Source organism: Nicotiana sylvestris, chromosome 12 (assembly GCF_000393655.2).
Source record: "Nicotiana sylvestris chromosome 12, ASM39365v2, whole genome shotgun sequence".
In the NCBI taxonomy this organism is placed as follows: Eukaryota; Viridiplantae; Streptophyta; class Magnoliopsida; order Solanales; family Solanaceae; genus Nicotiana; species Nicotiana sylvestris.
The window spans coordinates 20,996,273-21,014,427 of record NC_091068.1 but is presented as its reverse complement, the minus strand read 5'-3'; the positions used below and the strand labels follow the sequence as shown (position 1 = coordinate 21,014,427).

The window sequence follows — 18,155 nt, the reverse complement described above, 5'->3', positions numbered from 1 at the left end:
CCAAGCGAGTACCTAATTGCTAGACTTGAAATGTATTCCCTGCTCTCCAGGCGGGCTCCTGACTGCTAAACTTGAACTGCTTCTCCCTGTTCTCCAAGAGAGTACCTGATTACTAGACTTGAAATGTATTCCTTGCTCTCCAGGCGGGCTCCTGACTGCTAACTTGAAAAGTATTCCCTGCTCTTCAGGCGGGCTCCTGAATTCAACCAAAATAGACGAAAACAAAGGAAATTTTCCTGCCCCAGTTTGGGAATCTCGGAACATATGTAAGTGTAAAACGAATCACATTACCAAATATCAATAAGAACTTGAAAACTAAAACTTGAATTGTACTCCCTTGTTCTCTAGGCGGGCTCCTAACTGCTGAACTTGAATGTATTCCCTGCTCTCCAGGCGGGCTCCTGACTGCTAACTTGAAATGTATTCCCTGCTTTTCAGGCGGGCTCCTGACTGCTGAACTTGAATGTATTACCTGCTCTCCAGGTGGGCTCCTGATTGTTGTGCTTGAAAGTATTCCCTGCTCTCCGGGCGGGCTCCTGACTTCAATAAAATAGATAAAACAAAGAAAACTTTCTACCCCCGTTTGGAGGTTGGGCACATATGTGAGTGTTAAACTGAATCATATTACCAAATATTACTAAGAATTCAAAATCTAGGTCCCATTATCCAGGGGGTCCTGACAATTCTTACCTAAACGACAATTTTAAATCTAAGTTATATCTTCTAAAGGTGTGACTTCCACTAAATCTTGTTATCTAAGAGGGTCTTAAAGCAATCCCATTATCCAGGAGAGTCCTGAAAACTCCTAATTACATCCTATCTTAGACATGCAAACTTTGAAACCAACTTATATTCCCTGGGGTATATTCGTGCTACTTATGATTGTTTTGATTTTTTTTTTTAAAACTAGGTCCCATTTTACATGAGGGTCCTGAAAATTTCCGACTAAATTTGGAAAAGGCGGAAAAAGATGGCGTTTCTGCTTGGGGAAAATGTTGAGGAAACAGAAAATCATAATCATTAATCTGGGAAAGAAGAAAAGTCAGAATTTTTGTTCTCTTGGGGTAATGTCCAAAGTGTATCTCAAACATACAAACTTCAAAGTTCCACTTATAATCTTCTAGGGTGCACTCATGCCAACTTCCGCTACTCATGATTATTTTGAATTTTAAACTAAGTCCTATTTTCCAGGAGGGTCCTGAGAATTTGCGCGATCAATTCTGCCTGGTACTTACTCTTCCTACGGATGATTTCCCAAAACAAATGCCATTTTTGCCTCTGTTTCAAATCAAAGAAAATTTCGTCAGTTTAAAACGTGGTGGTTCATCGTGGCATTCTTGTTGGAGGTGGTTTTCCAACTACCTTGAACTGATCGAAAAAGATTGTTTTGACCTTCTGACTGATCCTTAACTGCAAGATCCCAACTGCTATTTTCCCCTCTTGACCTTTCTGCCTGAAACCGTACATCTCCCACGACATTACTGAACCATTCCACAGTTTTAACTTTTGCTTACGCCATAGGTCCCATTTTTCATCATATCATCTTTGGCATGTTCAAGCTGCATTTTGCTTTGTGCAATTCCGAAACTGGTAGTAAGCTTTGAAATTCCTTCTTACAAGGATAAACTTGGTAGAGCTTTAGAGAAGTAAATTTAACAGCTATGAAATGCAAGGATTTTGAGAATAAAGAAAAGAATCCAAATTTGGATGACTATTGGAGACAGGAAAAGGGACTTATCTGAGCGGAATCACCGGCACCAATGATCATGGTATGCATTTGGATTAATCAGCCCAGTCTATTTAACCAATCTCCTTTCCAATTGTTTTACTTTGTTCTCCAAGATTTCCACAACCCAATTTTACTTTCTGCCAACTTACGGACCTCGTTCGACTTGCAGTGCCCTGAAGGGTTTTCACCGACAAACCTCTCTCATTTGTTGATTCCTCAATTACTTGTCGCCTGATGGTGCCCATGAAGGTTTTCACCAATAAAACTCTCTCATTTTTATTTTCTCTCAGCTTTCGTCGCCTCATGGTTCCCATGAGGGTTTTCACCAATAAGACTCTCTCATTTTTTGATTTTTCTTACTTAAACTGGAGTGTTGCCCCTGATATGAATTCTTTGTACATTGCTCGACTTGGTATCTCTCAGAGACTGATCAAAAGGTCTTTCTTTGGACCGTAATGTGGGTTTTGGATGGGGTTAGAAAGAAAGGGTATCAAAGGCTCAAAGCAATTTCGACACGGGTTTAAAATTACAACTCTTGGAATCACATTTCTTATTACAAGTACAACTTCTGCCCCAGTTTCTTGCTTGGGGATCTTTGGATATTTTATTTTACTATGACCGAGCCGTGAGGCTGCCTATGTATCCTTTAACAGGAATCAGGTCAAACGTAGTTTACACCTGAATTTCCTTGTTGTTATACTTTCTCTTTTCACTTCTTTTCTTTTCTTTTTTTTTATTGATTCCAAAAGAGGGGTATGAAAGAAACAAATAAGGCTCAAAAAAGGGGAACGAAGGGTGAAGTGTTTAGATAGCAGAACAAATTTCCTTCGTCATTCTAATTTTTGAAATAATGCCAAATACAAACAATCAACAGTTATAACAAAAGAAATCATACATAATATCTTTTTACTGTATCAGAATTGATAGCCATGTCTATGCTTTTTCCTTCGATATCCGTTAAACATAAAGTACCATTGGACAATACTCTGGTCACAACGAATGGCCCTTGCCAATTTAGGGCGAACTTGCCTTTCGCTTCAACCTGGTGTGGAAGGATACGTTTCAGCACCTACTGGCCCACTTCAATCTTCCTGGGACGTACCTTTTTGTTGTATGCTCTTGTCATTCTCTTTTGATACAACTGGCCATGACACGCTGCTGCTAACTTTTTTCATCAATCAAATTCAACTGCTCCAAACGGGTCTTGACCCACTCATTATCATCGATTTCAGCCTCAGCGATAATCCGAAGGGACGGGATTTCAACTTCTGCAGGTATTACTGCTTCAGTTCCATATACCAACAAATAAGGAGTCGCACCTACTGAAGTACGCACAGTAGTGCGATAGCCCAGCAACGCAAACGGTAATTTTTCATACCATTGCCTGGAACTTTCTACCATTTTCCGAAGTATCTTCTTTATGTTTTTGTTGGCGGCCTCAACTGCTCCATTCGCCTTGGGACGATATGGGTAGAATTGCGATGTGTAATTTTAAACTATTGGCATACCTCTTCCATCAATTTACTGTTAATATTAGTACCATTATCCGTGATGATCACCTTTGGGATGTCGAATCGACAGATGATATTTGAGTGGACAAAATCGACCACTGCTTTCTTGGTCACTAATTTGAAATTTTTGGCCTCAACCCACTTGGTGAAATAATCAATGGCTAGAATGAATCTATGCCCGTTGGATGCTACTGGCTCAATTGGTCCAATGATATCCATGCCCCAAGCAATGAAGGGCCATGGTGCCGACATCGTGTGCAATTCCGATGGTGGAGAATGAATCAAATCTCCGTGTATCTATCATTGATGACATTTGCGCACAAAACGGATACAATCTCGCTCCATGGTGAGCCAATAATAACCTTCTCGGAGAATTTTCTTTGCCAGCACATACCCGCTCATATGTGGTCTGCAAACTCCTGAATATACTTCGTTCATGACAGTCGTAGCTTGTCTAACATCTATGCATCTTAACAATCCAAGGTCTGGTGGTCTTTTATACAAAACTCCTCCACTTAAGAAGAATTTACTTGCCAGCCATCGAATTGTTCTCTTCTGATCCCCCGTGGCTACTGGATATATCCCCATTCTGATGTACTCTTGGATATCATGAAACCACGGTTTGCCATCAAGCTCTTCTTCAATCATGTTGTAGTAAGCATGCTGATCTCGTACTTGAATATGCAGAGGATCGACATAAGCTTTGTCCGGATGGTGCAACATTGACGCCAGGGTAGCCAAAGCATCGGCGACCTCGTTATGGACCCTCGGAATATGCCTGAACTCCACTGATCGAAACTGTTGACAAAGATCATGTAAACATTGTCGGTACGGTATGAGCTTCAAATATCGTGTTTCCTATTCTCCTTGAATTTGGTGTACCAGAAGATCCGAGTATCCCAACACCAAGACTTCCTGGACATCCATGTCTGCAGCTAGCCTTAAATCCAAAATGCATGCTTCGTACTCAGCCATATTGTTGGTACAATAGAAACGAAGTTGAGTTATAACAGGATAGTGATGCCCTGCTTCAAAAATAAGCACGACTCTTATCCCCACTCCTTTCATGTTAGCAGCCCCATCAAAGAAAAGTTTCCAACCTAGTTTTTCGGCCTGTTCTAGTTCATCGACATGCATCACTTCTTCATCGGGAAAATAAGTTCTCAATGGCTCGTAATCTTCATTGACCGGGTTTTTGGTCAAATGATCAGCCAATGCTTGGGCTTTCATCGCGGTCTAAGTCACATACATGATGTCAAATTCTGTGAGCAATATCTGCCACTTCGCAAGTCTCCCTGTCGGCATAGGCTTCTAAAAGATATACTTCAATGGATCCAAGCGCGAAATGAGGTAAGTAGTGTAGGATGACAAATAATGTTTCAATTTTTGTGCCACCCAAGTTAGGGCGCAACATGTCCTTTCTAGGTGAGTGTACTTAACCTCATAAGTCGTGAACTTCTTGCTAAGATAGTAGATGGCCTGTTCTTTCCTGCCGGTGACGTCATGCTGCCCCAGTATACAGCCAAATGAATTTTCTAGGACAGTCAAGTAAAGAATCAAAGGTCTCCCTGGTTCTGGCGGTACCAGCACAGGCGGGTTAGACAAGTATCCCTTTATCTCATTGAATGCTTCTTGACACTCATCAGTCCACTTGATCGCAGCGTCCTTCTTCAGCAACTTGAAAATAGGCTCACAAGTTGTCGTGAGCTGAGCAATAAATCTGCTGATATAGTTCAACCTTCCTAATAGACTCATCACTTCTGTCTTGTTCCTCGGAGGGGGAAATTCTTGTATGGCTTTGATCTTCGATGTGTCCAACTCGATGCCTCGCCGACTGACTATGAATCCCAACAGTTTTCTGGATGGAACACCAAATGCACACTTGGAGGGGTTAAGCTTGAGGTTGTACCTGCGAAGCCTCTGGAAGAATTTCCTCAAATACTCGACGTGGTCGGCCTGATGCTTTGATTTTATGATCACATCATCTACGTATACCTCAATCACCTTGTGTATCATATTGTGAAATACAGTAGTCATTGCCCTCATATAAGTTGCCCCAGCATTCTTCAAACCAAATGGCATTACCTGGTAGCAATAAGTTCCCCAGGGTGTGATGAATGCCATCTTTTCTGCATCTTCTTCATCCATTCGAATCTGATGATACCCGGCATAACAATCCACAAAAGATCCAATCTCACGCTTGGAACAATTATCAATCAAAATGTAGCTATTAGGTAGTGGGAAGTAATCTTTTGGACTTGCTTTGTTGAGATTGCAGTAATCGACGCATACTCTGATCTTGCCATCCTTCTTCGGTATAGGCACGACATTAGCCAACCAAACAGGATATTGAGTGACCCGAATAACCTTTGCATCCAACTGCTTGGTAACTTCTTCTTTAATCTTCACACTCATATCAGTTTTGAATTTCCTCAACTTTTGTTTGACGGGAGGGAATGTTGGATCAGTGGGCAATTTGTGAACCACTAAATCAGTGCTTAAACCCTGCATGTCGTCATATGACCACGCAAAAACATCTTTGTACTCGATGAGTGTTTTGATTAACTCCTCCCGAATTTTCGGCTCGAGGTGGACACTTATTTTAGTTTCTCGGACATTATCTGTGTCCTCTAAATTGACGGCTTCTGTATCATTCAGGTTGGGTTTGGGTTTTTCTTCGAAGTGAATTAACTCCATAATAATTTCTTCGAAGGCTTCATCCTCATCATCGTATTCTGATTCATAATCACAATCTACTTCTTGAACTAATATTTCGGAATCAGATTGATTTTTAAGACTGGGTCGAGGATTCCTTATGCATACCACGTCATTAGAACCAGCGTAAAAAAACTGTATAGAAAAGAAAGCAAAACAAAAAGGAAAACCATCAGGAATGATGAAGAAAGGGAAATTGTATTTTATTGAATGATAAAAGATAACAAGGTTTGCACACTCAAACAGACTAAAAAAAAATGAAATCCGTATTACAACCCTGGAATAATTCGTACAAACTTAAAGGAAAATCAAAGCAAACTACCAAGACTCCTTCCGAGTAGGGAGAGGAGTAGCCTTCCAATTATTAAGCTTTATTGTTGGCTGGCAAATTGCACTTCCACGTTGCTAGAACCTTCTCCAATTTCTACTATGTTCACACTGTCGAACAACTTCTCAAATCTTTCCATTAACTCCTTGTCTGGATCAATCACAGAACTAGGAATTGCTGTCGCTGGGAGACTTCTCGTACCGGACTTGACAAATGATCTGGAAAGACGTGGGACCGGCTTTGGAAGGACCCTATGTCCTCTATTTCAATTTCCTGGCTCTTTTTATGTCTACGTATGTGTGCTTGAATCCCAGACCAAATGTTCCCTTGTTTTCAGGAAGAGACACGGGCTGTATGATGCCTTGCAGATCTGACCCCAAACCCTTTCCTGGTACAAAACCATTCTTCAGCATTTCATACGCTACCATGACTGATGCGGCGGTTATCTTCGAATTTGGGATACACTTCCCTCTGGAACTTTCTCGACTGACATTGTATCAGAAACTTGGTAGACCCATGGTCCCTTGTCATCTTCCACTTCAATGAATGGCACAATGGTGTTGCTGTGAGCGCACAAATTATCTTCGCCGTGCACAACTATTTCTTGTTTGTCCCATTCGAACTTGACCATCTGATGGAGTGTTGATGGTACTACTTTAGCAGCGTGGATCCATGGTCGTCCTAATAGCAAATTGTAGGAAACAGCTATATCCAACACTTGGAATTCCATTGTGAATTCTACTGGACCTATTGTCAGCTCCAACATTATGTCCCCGACTGAGTCTTTGCCTCCGCCGTCAAATCCTCGCACACAAATATTGTTCTTATAGATCCTCTCATCTTCTACTTTTAGCTTGCTTAGAGTGGAGAGTGGACAGATGTTCGCACTTGAACCATTGTCAACCAATACCCGGGTAACCACGGAATCCTCGCATTTTACTGTCAGGTAAAGGGCTTTGTTATGATCAGTACCCTCTATGGGCAATTCATCATCAAAAAAGTGACTCTGTTTACTTCAAAAATCTTGCTGGCTATCTTTTCCAGATGGTTCACCGAGATCTTATCGGGAACATGGGCCTCATTTAGGATTTTCATCAATGATCGGCGGTGCTCATCTGAATGGATTAGCAATGAGAGCAATGAGATCTGAGCGGGCGTTTTCCTCAACTGCTCTACAATAGAATAGTCATGCACTTTCATTTTCCTCAAAAATTCCTCTGCCTCTTCTTTAGTTACAACTTTCTTCACCGGCGTTGGATTATCCTTAGTTCTTCTTAACTCCTCGGGAGTAAAACACCTTCCTGAGCGAGTCAAACCTTGTGCTTCACAAACTTCTTCCTTGATTTCTTTTCCTTTGTAAATCACCGTCACCTGTTCATAATTCCAAGGAACAGCTTTGTTGTTGAGCACTGGAAGCTGAGTTACTGATTTTATAATAACAGGCTCTGTTCGAGCCCCCTACACGACCACAACAGGTTCACTTGCAACCCCTGGTACTACCACTAAAGCTTTCTCGAGTTTCACTGCAACAATGCTTGATGACCCTTTCTCGGCTACCACAGCTGGCTTATTGTCTACCCCTTTCAACTAGACCATTGATTTCCCATTAGTTACCTTTTCCTTTGAGCTAGTTTCACTGGAACGGACCATCATTACCGTCTGCGAGGGCTTCTTGGGATCCCTTCCTTTGTGTATCAACTCAATCATATAGGTCTCATGGTGAGCTGGCAGTGGGTTCTGATTGATATTTGGTGCTACTAGGGCCTGAACCTCGATCCGATGAGTATCAATAAGCTCTTGAACAACTGTTTTTAGTTTCCAACATTTCTCTGTATCATGCCCTGGGGCTCCTGAATAGAACTCACAACTCACCAAGTGGTCAAGATTTCTAGGAGGAGGATTTGGCATTTTAGGCTCAATTGGATTCAGCATGCCCAACTGCCTCAACCTGTGGAAAAGACTGGTATATGATTCCCCAATGGAGTGAAAGTCTTTTGCTTCTGTAACCTCTCATTCTTGAAGGCTTGGTTTGGTCGGAAACCCATTCCGGGGGGATTTCTTTAGGCTCTTGGGGGTGGATATGTATTTTGTGGAGCTGAGTATGGATTTGGTGGAGCTGGCGCACGCTATTTTGCGTGTGCCGGAGTTTGGGTATATGTTTGTGCATGATGGACGGAAAAATGGGGATCTAGTGGTGGGTAGTAATGTTGTGGAGGGCTATATGGAGTGTGGGGGTAATTTTAGTGGTAGGGTCGTGGTTGGCTATAGTAAGGTGACGGGCCTCTAGATCTGAACCAAGCACCCGATTCAACAGTCGTGACATCTTCTTTCTTCTTCTTCTTCCCTAGTACACCCCCAGTGCCGCGTTGAATGGCCTGAGTGGTTGCCTTGATCGCTGAATAACTCATGATTTTGTTGGACTTAAGCCCCTCCTCGACCATGCCTCCCATTTTTACAACCTCATTAAAAGACTTGCCAATTGCGGACACCAAATGACCAAAGTAAGTTGGCTCCAAAGCCTACAAAAAGTAATCAACCATCTCGCTCTCTTTCATTGGGGGATCTACCCTTACTGCTTGCTCCCTTCACCGGAAACCATATTCTCTAAAGCTTTCACTGTGCTTCTTCTCTAGCTTAGTCAAAGATAGTCGGTCTGGAATGATCTCAAGATTATACTGAAAGTGACAAGCGAATTCTTGTGCCAGGTCATCCCATGTGTACCATCTTCCGTGATCTTGGCAGGTGTACCACTCCAATGCTGCTCCGCTCAAACTTTGACTGAAGTAAGCCATTAGCAATTCATCCTTTCCTCCGGCTCCCCTTATCTTACTGCAAAAACCTCTCAAATGAGCCACCGAATTACCGTGTCCGTTGTACAAGTCGAATTTGGGAATTTTGAACCCTTACGGTAGTTGTACATTTGGGAATAAACACAGGTATTTGTAAGCCACACTTACCTCACCTCCTAGCCCTCTCATATCCCTGAAGGATTGTTCTATGCTTTTCATTTTTCTAAACATCTCTTCATGTTCGGGATTTTTGGTTGGTCTTTCAGCTTCTCTCGAGAGATCAGAACGTGGATAATAGGGGTAGGTTTCGGGAACTTTGAAAGTGGGCTCCGGGGAATAATACTGGTTGTCCTGAGCTTGGAACACAGGTTCACTCGGGGATTTATGGAGTGCAGCTGGTGGAGATGCCACAAAGACAGGGGTGATTGGCGGAGGAGGGTATGTAATTGATTTTGGTGGTGGATCTTGTGGCGTATGAGAAGTAGTGCCATGGTAGTGTTGATAAATGGGAAAACCTGGATCGGTGGTGGGATGATCCTGAGACTGAGCTAATGGTGGGGTAAAAGCCGGGTTGGCAGGGTAAGACGGTGGTGATTGCCCTTGGGACCAGGCCTGGTACATTTCGGCCATCTGTTTCTTAAGCTTGAACATCTCCTCTTTCATTTTATTGACGTCCAACTCCTCTACCTCAACACTAGTGCCCCTTCTTTTAAGCTTATTTTATTATATCCTTCTTTATTTCCCCTTTTTCTTTTTAGTGGTGGTCGAATCCTATAGAGATTGCCTATGTATCATGTCCCCGCATGAATTAGACCGTGCGTAGTTCTATCGAAATAAATGCGAAAAGCAAAGAGACAATTTTTGGAAATTTTCGATTTTTCATTAATAAACATTCTATTACAAACTAGACGTTTTCGGAAAGGAAAATAACAGACTCGAAACCAAACTAAGTACAAACTCAAGAACTTCTGACAGACTCTGATGCAAAAGGAAAAACAGACTCTAACAGACAACAGACTCTAAGGAAAAAGAAATTGCAGACTCGAACTACGAATACATTAAAGTTTAAATTTGGGTGCCCGCGGGGCGTCATTCGGCCTTGCCGCGGGATTAGGTGTAACTGTTCCAATTCATACATGATTTGTTTCACAAATATCATCACTGCCGAGAAGAAAGTAGTGCGGGTCATGTTTTCACACACCCGACATTTCCTGGTAATAGCATGAGCAATAGTCAAAATCTTGTCCCTGGTTCGGTCTTTCTCTAGGAATAGGCGTTCTATCTGATCCCCTCTAGCCTTCAAAACCCGAGAATCATGCAGATGTTGTTTTTGTAACTGCTGTATTTCATCTTCCATCAAGGCCATTAGATCATAGCAGTGTTCACTTTTGGTTTCAAAAGCCTTGGCTTGTTTAGTCGCCTCGCTCTCTAGGGTGGTCACCTTCCTTTTTAGACTGGCAATGGTCTTTTCATAATCCTTCCTCGCCTGTTGTAAGTACTGTGTGCGCTCTTTTGTTCTTTTTGCCCATTGTGCCTGGAGTTGTGCTATGGTACCCTCAGATTTCATCAAATCATCCCGGCACTTACTGATTTCCTTTTTCAACCATTTTATTAACCGCTCATCCGATCGACTCCTTTGTTGGTTGTCAGCATCTATCCTCATTTGTCGGATTTGGGCTTTCAGCGCCTCATTTTCTTGGGCCAATTTGTTCTTTTCTCCCTGATCGGCATCAACTTGCAGACTATTTTCAAATTCTAGGTCTCTAATCTGTTGCTTCATCTTGCCTATTTCTGCCCTGTAACTCTCTTCTTTTGCTAACCAACCCCATTGCTCTTGTGAATCATTAGTAAACTGTTGGACATGGGCCCTTTTGGCGGGCCTTTGGAGAATCTGTAACCTTTTCCCAAACCACGCATTATACTTCGGGTCCACCTCACCTTTAGCCAGATCTCGGACCATAGTCTTAGGCTCGAGGAACCAGCATTCGTTCCACAATTTGCGAATTTTATCTTCCGGGAATGTGGCTCTCAGCCTTAACTCAATGACGTGCTTACTCAAGTCTTCATCTTTGGGGATGACTTGAAACCTTCCCAGTTGGCGTAGTACCCGATGGGGAGCATACGGTTGGATACTCCGAACACCTATTAAAAGAATATGACACTCTCCTGCTGACATATATAGCACCTCGGTAACGGGAAACCACCCAAATGCCCATTCAATTTGATCGGCAGTCAATGACCTTAGTCGTATAAGCCAAGCTTCGGTACCCTCGGGAAATGCAATACCCCTTACCCGTTTTTCAAATTCTTCGATTCAACTTAACCCAGTCAGCCTATAGTTCATATACCCCGCCCGATGGCACAGATGTTCTTGCATCCACAACTGAAGTAATAAATTGCAACCTTGGAAAAAATGTCCTCCCTCCCTGCAAACAGTCAATGCTCGGTAAATTTCTGACAAAATCAGGGCAACTATAGTGCTATCTGCCCTTTTAATTGCAACATCAACCATCCCTACGGGACCTGTCTCTATTTTCTTATCTACTCGTGGACAAATCACGATTCCCAAGAATGCCGTTATGAACGCCAAGGTTCGTCTTGCTTCCCATTTACTTCTGTTCCCAGCATGGGTTAGTCCCAGATTTGGTTCTTCGAAACCTCGAGAATTACCATAACGCTGATACAGGAACTGAAGAGTGCAACATCCTCCCGACAAATCATCATTCTGAACACTCCGGCTGATGTTTAGCAAATCTAAAAATTTGTGCGGAGATACCGGTATTGGTGACAACAAATATTGACCCCTCATATTTCCATTCAGACCCGCATAACCCGCGACTTCCTCCAGCGTGGGAATAAGCTCAAAACCCCCAAAGTGAAACACATTGCGGGTCGGGTCCCAAAATGGTATTAAGGCCTCGATGACATCCGACTTTGGCTTGACATTTAGTAGACCGACAAGACCTCCCAGGATTCTAGCCACTATTTCTTTGTTGCCTTCTCCCAGATTATTCCACCACATGTGGAGCTGGAGGGGGACCTCATTAAGTATGGTGAAAGATTCATTTACATTTGTGCCAATCCTGCACATTTATTAAGGTGATTAAGAAAAAGGTAAATTTATTTGATTCAAAACAAAACTACTATTTTTTTTTCCAAACTAAAATGAAAGACCCGGTTTTTCAAACACGACCTTTCAGCACTTCGGAGATAAAGATTTTAAGGCTGTGTGGATTAACCGATCAAAATCTTAAAAATGACCAAAGGTGGCTATTTATGCAAAATCGGCCTTCCGGCGTCCCTTTTGGGGACAATCGGCTATTTTTGACAAAACGGCATCACCCAACTTATTTATGACGAAAATTAAAATTTGACATTTTTGGCTATTTTTGCAAAAGGAGAAGTTGGACCCGATGAGGGTTGTCTACGTATCTCACATCCGATGAGAATCAAACCTGCGTAGTTCGGGAAGAGAAACTAGCTATTTTTGAAAACAAGATTCTTTTTCCTTTGTTCCTTTTATAACAAACAAACAAACTATTTTTCTTCTCCGTTTTTGAAAACAAGACAAACTAAAATAAAAGATTCTTTTTCACGCATTTTTGCTTTTTGAGTAAAACAAACAATTTTAAAAACATAAAATATTTTCTTTTTATTTTCTCAAAATTTCGGCAGAGTTTTGACAGTATTTGGGCATTGGTTTTATTCTAAAAATAGGTCATTAACTCTATACACTGTTATTTCCTTTCTCTCCTTTTTCTTTTTCTCAAATTTCTGATATTCCAGAGATTCAGAAGTCGGTCAGCATGCAAGTCCAAACAAATAAATGCACAGAAAACAAGTAGGATGCATCAGGATGGTCTTTTTCATTTCAGGTTGCTTGTCCTAGACGGACCCAACCCCTGTGTTGAGTCCCCTAAGTCAAATGCACATGATGCAAATAAGTGTTCCTACTAGGGATCCGGCATGAAGTTGAGTTATTCTAGGTTTAGAACCTGGGTGTTTGTTCTAGACCTGGCTTACCCGAGCGGACAGCTCGAGCCGGGGGGGGGCAACGTACCGGGAATACAGAAGTTTTGCCGGCTTTGCAACTTGTCCGAACCTCATTCTAAATTTGGGATAGGACTCTAACAGAAAAGAAGTCACACGAAGTGCACACTTCTTCATGATTTAGAAGACTCTGAGAGAAGAGGGATTTCGCAACAGTTTATATACAATTCACGGAATATCAAAGCGGTAAAAGCAAACAATTAGCACATTAGGCCCAAATCATGTAACAAAATCAGATAATGGATAAAGCCAACTATAACAATTATTCTAAGCTCGAATTCTTGTACCCTGAACCAGAGATTCTGGGTTCTTTCCCAAACAGAGTCGCCAGAGCTATCACACCTCCTTTTTCACCTACACCCCGGAAAAGGGTATATGTAAATGGAGTTTTCTAATTAAAGGACAATCGAAATGGGATTTATTTTAAGAAATTCAGAGTCGCCACTTGGGAGATTTATGGTGTCCCAAGTCACCGATTGAATCCCGAATCGAGGAAAATATGACTCTGTTTAACAGTCCGCGAACCAGAAATCCGAGTAAGGAATTCTGTTAACCCGGAAAAAGGTGTTAGGCATTCCCGGATTCCGTGGTTCTAGCACGGTCGCTCAACTGTCATATTCAGCTTATTTATCTGATTTTAATACATGTTGAACCTATGTGCCAATTTTAGCTTTCAACCGCTTTTATTCAATTATTTTTAGAGAAAGTTGAACGTCGTTTAAAACGTGTCTTTGGATCGCGTCACATGAAATGCACCCGCAATCCTGAACATATTTTATTCAACGTTTTTCGGATTTGATTTGGGTCACATGAAATGCACACCCGAGTTTAAGAAGGTAAATTATTAAAAGCGCACCTAAAGTGACTAATACGTTATTATCTTTGGGGGGCGTGAAATTCGCTAAACGACCCATCCAGAATTCTAAGTAATTTAATACAGACATTTATTGAGGGCCCCGTGATTTAGTCATTTTATTTAGCGAGGCTCATCTCAGTTTATTATTTAAAAGACAAACCTAAAAGCAACTATGATTTTCTACTTTCATTTGTCTCTAATAATAAAAGAAAACGTCCTAATTAATTTGTTACTGGATCAAATGATGATTCTGCACCACAGTCTAGCCATTGGGCTCCAGGATAAGCCTACCGAAAGGAAATCACACAAGATTGACCAATTGTTTACTGTGGCCCGGGCCCAAATGGAAGCCAATATTCAGGAGGCATACGTGAGCCCAACCTCACAAAAGGACCTCATTTCGAGCTCCAGGGACTACGACTAGATTTCAGTCACGATTTGGCACGTTTGAAGGCCTCAAGACTCAAGGCCAGATTAACGACTAATTCCCCAATGAGTTTCCAATTGTAATAACGCACATCAATATACTAACAAATGAATGACCTCAAACAACCAATATGATATTTGTACATTGAATCACTATTTTTGTGACGAGTCAAGCTTAATGTCCTATTGATATCCAAATAATCTATATTATGTAAGGGTGATTACTGATTTGAATTAAACCTGAGACTGCCAAATTAGAAAATACCACGAGTTCCAGTTAACAAGGCTTAAGAACAAATTCTACGTGATTGGAACATTGGGATACAATTGCACCTCAACCATTTTTGATTCCTGATTCGAATTAACACACAGTAGTATTAACACCAGTCATAATTAGTACAAATAAGGCTTGTGGCTTCCAAAATCATTTTTTGTTCTTGCTGTTCTAACTAACTTCTGGATAAAAAAATTTACACTACAAAGTGAAACTAACTGATAAGTTAATGAATGACTGTTGCTCTAATAGTTCAGTAAGTCCATCACAAATTCATAAAATTCAAAAATACAAAACAGTTCTACTTACAATATCCAAATTATGTTCTAACCATTCTGATCTACAAGCCTGTGAATTAATTTCCATTTAACCAAATATACTGAAATCAAATAAGTCTAGGCAATCCAATTACAGTCCAAGTTAATACAAACAATGCATTTATCTAATGAACATCAGGATTGAAAATTAAAACTAAACAAATGTGAAGAGTTCATATGAAATATAAACAACATCTTCTTCATTTAATATAACCATTGCTCATACATGTGGATTGGTTTTCCACTTCAATTGAATCTGTAAGAAAGGTACCTGGAAATGAAAGAAGGAAGCAGAAAAATAAGGTATCAGCAGTAACCCAACAGCAGCAGTAGTATTCAACACCAGAAAATGAACCAACAGACTAATTTTGAAACCAAGGGATATGATACGATAGTCAGACCCTAATTTCAGTCTTAGTGAATAAGCAGACCCCAAACCAGACTCTACTTAAACCCTTTTTATTATCAGCTAACCAGGAATTGCTTCCATACTAGAAGAAAACTTCAGAAAATACCAAGTGACTCAATGAAATAGTGTATTTTTCTGAAATTCTGCAATCGTTTTTGATTTTTTTTTTCTGTATCTATTTCTGTGTATATCTCTTCCTATATCTCTCTTAGAATCCCTTCCAAGTTTTCTTAGCTCTCTGCCCCTGTATATCCGGTGTATCCAAAGTGTATATCGAGTGTATATCGCTCTCTCCGCCCCCTTCTTTTTTTTTCCTCTCCGAATTTCCTAGCCTTCTACCCTCTTTGAATGTTCTCCCTCTCTCAAAATCTCTTCCAAGTTTTCTTAGCTCTCTGCCCCTGTATATCCAGTGTATCCAGAGTGTATATCCAGTGTATACCGCTCTCTCCGCCCCCCTCTTTTTTTTTCTTCTCTAACCTGATTTTCAGCTCTCTTAAATGGGCATTCAATTAGTGCATTTTCCACTACCAATTCAACTTTTCATTTCTTTAATCATCCACTTAATTGTCCACTCAATTAGTGCTTTTAGTTAATTTGATAATGCAAATACTACCCTACCACTATTAGAAGCTTCTCAATTAGTAAATTGGCCCAACCAGATTTTCCTCTTCTTATTCTCAATGGGTTTGGCTGAGTTTTGGTTTTGGTCCTGGCTAAATTGGCCCAACTAGATTTTTCTCTTCTTATTCTCTTTTCCTTTTCAATTTTCTTTTCCTTTTTCTTTTCAACAATTAAAACTAAAATCCTAATTAATTATAAAACACCAAATTAACTTAAAAATACTAATTAATTCTAACTAATTATTATCACAAATAATTAAATGCAAAATTAAACGAAAATCACACATTTTGACTATAATTACAAAAATATGTTATCTTTTTTTTTGAATTTTCATTTTTGTAAAACATCTAATTATTAATTAATTCCAAAAAATGTAAAAATCAAATCTCAAATGAAAATGCTATATTTTTGTATTTTTAATGCATTAACAAAATTAAACATGCACACAAATATATGCGAACAATCAGGGAAATCACACAATAATTCCTAAAAATAACACATAATTAAAGAAAAGACCTAATTTTGGGAATTCTTTTGGAGTAATTAGTATGAGACAAAAAATCGCGTGCTCACAATAATCTCTAAGATAATATGTTTTTCAATGAATATATTTCGAATATATTTCCTATAAATAAATATCTTTCTAATAAGCACCTTTCGAATATAATTCTTTCGAGTAAAGGTCACCTTGTGACGCCTCATTCACTAAACATAAAGTAGAGTACAGCTTCCAACCCAATTAGGAAATCAACAAGAAAAGATGAAGTTACTTTTAGAAATCATTTGATAAAGAAGATACCCTTTTCAATTAAAGTACAATATCGAATAAATCATTACCTTTAATACGAGAAATCAATAAATCAAAACATAGTAGAAATTCCTTTTTAAGTAAAATACAAACTCAAATGGTTTAAGAAAAATTTAGTTGAGAAATCAATTGAGTTAAAAATGTAACAATTGTTAAAATTTGGAGTATTGAACATAAGAAAAAAAGGTAAAAACAGAATATCAAGAGAATTATAAAGAAATGAAAATCCAACCACTAACAAGAATAAGGAAAACAAAGGCAGATTTCACTTTCTTTAACGTGCAACCCGATCCCATTTCCTGTATCTCGTGGCAGGCGTGCCACCCGCTCCCATTTCATGTATCTCGTGGTAGGCGTACCGCCCGCTCCCATTTCATTATATCTTGTGGTAGCGTACCACCCACTCTCATTTCATTATATCTTGTGGTAGGCGTACCACCCGCTCCCAGTTACAAGCCAACAATAATCACATGGAATTCCAGCAAGGGAACAAGAGCAATCTAACAACTTTCTGGCAAGGGAACAATGATATTTCAACAACATCCCGTCAAGGGAACAATACTATCAAAACAAACATCCCGGCAAGGGAACAATGGTGATAATAACATATGAAGCGCAATAAACCATAACGGAGTCATAACAATTATAATACAAGACACGGGCATGCTTGACACCAACGTATAGATACTCGTCACCATGCCTATACGTCGTACTCCACAATTAACATGTATCAAATAAGACACAACTCCTAATCCCTCAAGCTAAAGTTAGACCAAACACTTACCTCGCTTTGCAACCAATTCAAAATTCCAACAAGCCTTTGCCTCGCGAATTCGTGCCCGAAATTCTCAAATCTGGTCATAAATAATTCGATTCAATCAATAAAAATTATAGGAATTAATTCCATATGAAATTCTACATTTTCCATTAAAAATTCGAAATTACACTCAAAATTCGCCCGTGGGGCACACGTCTCGGAATTCGATGAAAGTTGCGAAATATGAAACTCTATCCAACCCCGAGTCTAACCATACCAAAATTACTAAATTTCGACAATATTTCGACCCTCAAATCCTCAAATCTATCCGAGAGGGTTTTCAAACTCTTCCAACTAAATTCACAGATTTAATGCCAAAACTAGTAATATATTCGGGTAATCTAATCAAAATTAAGTTAAGAACACTTATCCCGTTGTTTTCTCTGAAAATCTCCCCAAATTCGCCTCTCCCCGAGCTCCAATTTGAAAACATTCTGTCCAAAAAAAGTTCAGGACTGTTCACGTACTATTCACGGGTATTGTTTATGGGTACTGTTCACGGGTA

At 40.1% G+C, this 18,155-nt stretch overlaps 1 protein-coding gene across 1 annotated transcript; it reads right to left on the bottom strand.

Moving 5' to 3' along the window:
- Positions 1 to 1,323: 1,323 nt before the first annotated feature.
- Positions 1,324 to 4,470, bottom strand: LOC138882772 (uncharacterized). Its single transcript, XM_070163403.1, has 3 exons — positions 4,123 to 4,470; positions 3,603 to 4,038; positions 1,324 to 1,481 (listed from the first exon to the last, which is right to left on the bottom strand). The coding sequence occupies exons 1-3, from the start codon at positions 4,468 to 4,470 to the stop codon at positions 1,324 to 1,326; spliced, it is 942 nt and encodes a 313-aa protein (XP_070019504.1).
- Between the last annotated feature and the right edge of the window lie 13,685 nt (positions 4,471 to 18,155).